Source organism: Sinocyclocheilus rhinocerous, unplaced genomic scaffold (genome assembly GCF_001515625.1).
Source record: "Sinocyclocheilus rhinocerous isolate Xijiao unplaced genomic scaffold, SAMN03320098_v1.1 scaffold148, whole genome shotgun sequence".
Classification (NCBI taxonomy): domain Eukaryota; kingdom Metazoa; phylum Chordata; class Actinopteri; order Cypriniformes; family Cyprinidae; genus Sinocyclocheilus; species Sinocyclocheilus rhinocerous.
In genome coordinates this window covers 4,110,789-4,115,379 of record NW_015653472.1, presented here as the reverse complement: position 1 = coordinate 4,115,379, position 4,591 = coordinate 4,110,789, and the positions used below count along the sequence as shown (strand labels likewise).

At 37.9% G+C, this 4,591-nt stretch overlaps 1 protein-coding gene across 1 annotated transcript in view; it reads left to right on the top strand.

Moving 5' to 3' along the window:
- LOC107716079 (zinc finger protein castor homolog 1-like) overlaps positions 1 to 4,591 on the top strand; it is a 78,187-nt gene that overhangs the window by 41,600 nt on the left and 31,996 nt on the right. The window contains exon 2 of the mRNA XM_016522399.1: positions 1,314 to 1,886. Within this exon, the coding sequence (XP_016377885.1) occupies positions 1,314 to 1,886 (573 nt within the window). The remainder of the gene's footprint in view (positions 1 to 1,313; positions 1,887 to 4,591) is intronic.

The following is a 4,591-nucleotide window of genomic DNA, read 5'->3' as shown; positions in this document are numbered from 1 at the left end:
ATATATATATATATATATATATATATATATATTCATACTTAATATACATACATGAATATGATTCAGTTTATAAATAATCGTTTTCTTTTAGAATTTTTCCTGTTAAAATTTTCTTTTCATAATTTTTATTTTTACTTTATAAATAGTAAATAAATACAATAGTAAGTAATGTGTGTGTGTATATATATATAATTTATGTTATAGCTGTTTGTATATCTTTGAATTAAATTGTTTGCATTATTTACAATTCCTTATAAAATTACCAGCCACTGACAAGCAGTTGCATTTACTCATGAAAGCACATTTTTATTTGCATTTGCCACTTGGTGAGTGCTAATTTTAGACAGTGTGGGTGTTGACCATGGGTGTTTTGATTGTAAAAAAAAAACACACACATAAATTGTGGGTAATGGAAGGAGATCGCTTCTCAGGGGTCATTTCCTACAAGGAAAAGCGAGATTGCAATGCAAAGGAAATCACTAGTTAAAGAGTGAAATACTGAGCAGGGTAAACAGTAAATGACCTTTACTGTTATGCCCAAGTGACCTCAATCTTCCTTTGGAGGTAAAAAAAAACTGTTGGTTTGGTGGTCTTCTGCACTGTATGAGCAGCTTTAGGGGGCTGACTGCGAATTTGAGTGACAGTTGTTGAGACGAAAGCAGGCTGAGCGAAGGGAGGTGATGTGAGGTGAGGGGATGGCAGCTACTTTTTCTCTCTGTGTTTGTCTCTTTTATGCTTTTTGTCTCTTTCTTTCTGCTTCCAGATGTACTTTCTGTGCTTTCTTATAGTCTTCTGCGCTCTCGTCCCTGCGCTGTCAGAGTTAAGGCTCATATTGGCAGGACGCTGGGCCTCTTTAGGTGAAGAGTGTCTTAAGTGTCAGGCTGTTTCTATTCTGCTGTCATGTTCAGAATTAAATCACACTGTAGTGGTGGCTTGACTCACTGTTTGGGGTCTGATTGCGATCTAGTTTTTCTTCTCGGTGTGTAGGAAGAGATATTTCTCTCGGTCCCTATCTCACCTTCTCTCATAAAGTTGGTGTGAATGGCACCTGCAATTTACAGACACGCATGTGACTTTTTCTTTATAATTCTCTATTGTTGTGGAAAAGGAGTGCCAGTGTGTAACAGCAAACAAAAACTTAGTTAAAATGCACTTAGTTAAACAGGTTTGTGGTTTTTAGCGAGATGTATTGTGGTTAGCTTGAAGCTTGGAAGGGTGGTGCAACCGTTATCAAGTCTGTTAACATCTTCCATAAATCTTGTTTTTAACCACTAAAATGTTCTTTCTTCTTCTTCTTTTTTTTTGGTCAACAGCTGAGAGGAGTTTATGCACTGAAAAGACCTCAGGAAAATCCACAATGGCCGCCAAAAGGAAAGGTGGCCTAAAACTGAATGCGATCTGTGCCAAGCTTAGCAAGCAGGTGGTGTACGACGGCAGTTCCCAGAATGCCGAGGGAGACTCAGATCTAGTGGACAACAGCGAGCGGGGCAGCTTGCAATACGATGAGTGCGACAGACCTGAAAGTGACTTCCCGGAGGGCCTGACCCTGGGCCAGAGCCTTGAAGAGGACCAGAAACGGCGCGAAGCCATTGAGAAGTGGGTGAACGGCGAGTACGCTGATGATCCGCAGTCCTTAGGTGGGGGCGAGCACAGGGGACTCAAACCCAACAATGGAGATGATAGTCCCCCTGAAGGCGTGTACATGGTACAGCCTAAAGGCTGCAGCGATGACGAAGACAACACAGAAGAAGCCGAGACCATGCCCAGCTCCCACGAGGGCAGTTATCATGAGGACAGAGACTCGGAGGGCAGCCCGCACAAGGACGACAGCTACCAGCCCACCACTGAAGCCACACCCCCTCGCCAAGCCCCCTTCACCTCAACAGGTATCACCTCTTTCTTTTAGGATGATGTCATTAGTATTCATAGGTATTTGTACGTTACATTTGCACACACATTTTTGGACATTTATGTATGTTTGTGTACAATATCAGCATTTTGACAGCATCTCAGATAGATAGATAGATTGATAGATAGATAGATAGATAGATAGATTAACAATAAAATGATGTTAAATTGTTAAATAAATGTGATGACATTAAAAATATTACATTTTAAAAATTTAATGATTTAATAAAATTAACATTTAATAAAACCAAATAAACAATAAAACAACCTTTTAATTTCATGAATTTATTATTCTATGAATCTCAAAACATTCAAAGTTGTTGATATGAAAAAGCATTTACATTTTAGATGCTGTCAGTATGTTGATTTTGTGCATTTCAGCATCTAAAAAACATGCAGATCTACACTTGACATGCAGTACAAATGCCTGCGAATACTATTAAGATCACATTGTTCAGTATTTTTCTCTGTGTAGCCAAAACAACGTGTGCATAAGCAAGATAAAATCTCTCTTCAAAGGCTTGCCAGCTCAGTTTTCACAAGTCTTACTTTACCTGTGTGCTTTGCAAGCATAATTACAGTGACACTTTGACAGGGTCACAGCGACACAAGTGCAGTTCTTGGTAAGAGAAATCTATAGTTATAACATGAAAGAGTAACTGTTGCCATCCGCAAACACATAGAAACAATCTGCATTGGGAAAAACAGGAAGTAAAAGAAGAAATTAATTGTAGAAGAGGCTTATAGAGACTGGAGCGTATGTGTGTAGCAGCCGAGGGGCCAAGAGTGTTGGCAGGCCGGCTAAGCTTCATATTACACCCAGGATTACACTCTGACTCTTTGATTTTCTATAAGCTCACAAAACGTAGCTACCACAGACCCATTTACATAGTAGACCCGCTCTGCAAAGAATCCAGGTCTCTATCAGTTCAGGAGTTTAAATCCTAGAGATTGAGAAAAAGTTGTGTAAAGCAAAAGCCTTATGAGTGGCCCTTAAATCAGCATGGAAAGAAACAAAGACTGCATTTACTTCTGTATTTGTAATACAAACATCTAGACAACATGAGGCACGCATTGCCATCCTTCACAAAATGAGAACAAGCAAGCAAAATCTGCAGAAACTGACACAATCTCCACTTTAAAACCTCTGTGAACTTTCACCTCTGACTATTTCAGGAAGACTGCAGTACTCAACAAAGGTACAGCAAGACAGAAACTATGCTAGATAACAACAGGAGATGAGAGATATCACTTTGTTTAAAAGACGTTTCTTTTCTCAGATAGTTACCGAAATCAGGTGAAGCTGGTGCTTTTTTGTTAAATGCTTTCTTCTTTCAGTTTTTCTTCTGCTTTGTTTTTTTTCTCTTTTCATTCTTACGGTAGAAGCACCTATATGTTTGTGGCCTCTATCACAGAAGTGGGACCAAGAGTTTCTCAGAAAATCAAGTATTTTCCGGCAAACATGAGTGCTTTGTGGTTTTAATCAGTCATTTTGTGTTTATTTCATGGTCATAAAGAAAGCTGTCTGTAAATATGTGTTTGTGTTGTACACCTTTGCTTTCATTGAGCCCTGGCTGCTTCTGCATCTCAAAATGAAGAAAAAGCGTTTGAAGACTGCAGTGAGCAGACATTAGTCACCACTCTTGTCTTGAGTTGTTTTTCCCTCCTCTATCTCTTTGTTGATTGTAACTAGGGCATCTATACTGCCATGTTACTGAGTGGCTCACAATTAAAATATTTTTTCTTCCCTCGTGCTGCTGTCTTTCAAAGGCTGATGCGGAGCGCACATAATTATGCATATAAACATAGTGGCTTAATTATCTCTCACAACATCAGTGACAATGTAATTAACAAACATCGCAAGATCAATGAGAGAAACTGCGACCTTCAAAACATTTAACTCCTCACATCAGGGGACTGAGCAGAATCCCTATCAGCATAAAATCGCAGAATGCCTTTCCCATAGCAGTCAACTGCAACCAGGCTAGGCAATAGATCATGTAAAAATATCAGTGAATCAAATATTATACATATATTACATAATGTTTTTTCATTTTATATATATATATTACTCATATCTTTTTGAAGTATATATATTATATAATATTTTCACTTATTTTTATTTATTATAAATATATATATAATAAAAATATGTATTATTTAGAAATATAGTTTAGGAGAAATTCTAGTTGAATAGTTCTCTTCATATTCAGCCTTTATGAACAACACATAGATGACACTTAATTTTTTCAATTAGCTGAAGTGAAACGGACCAGCCAAAGATGTTTGTTAAAACTCACAATCTAAACAGAGTTGTGAATTTATCCCTATTAGCTAACCAGCTAGCTGGATTTAGCTACCTTTAGTTTTGCTAATTTTGAGTGGTTTTAATGGGATACTTCACCCAAAAATGAAAATTTGATGTTTATCTGCTTACCCCCAGGGCATCCAAGATGTAGGTGACTTTGTTTCTTCAGTAGAACACAAACGAAGATTTTTAACACAAACTGTTGCAGTCTGTCAGTCTTTAATGGAGGTGAATGGGAATCACGGCTTTGAGAGTCAAAAAAAACATACACAAACAAAACCAAAATAAACCCTGTGGCTCGTGACGATACACTGATGTGTAAAGACACGAAACGATCGGTCTGTGCAAGAAACTGAACAGTATTTATATCGTTTT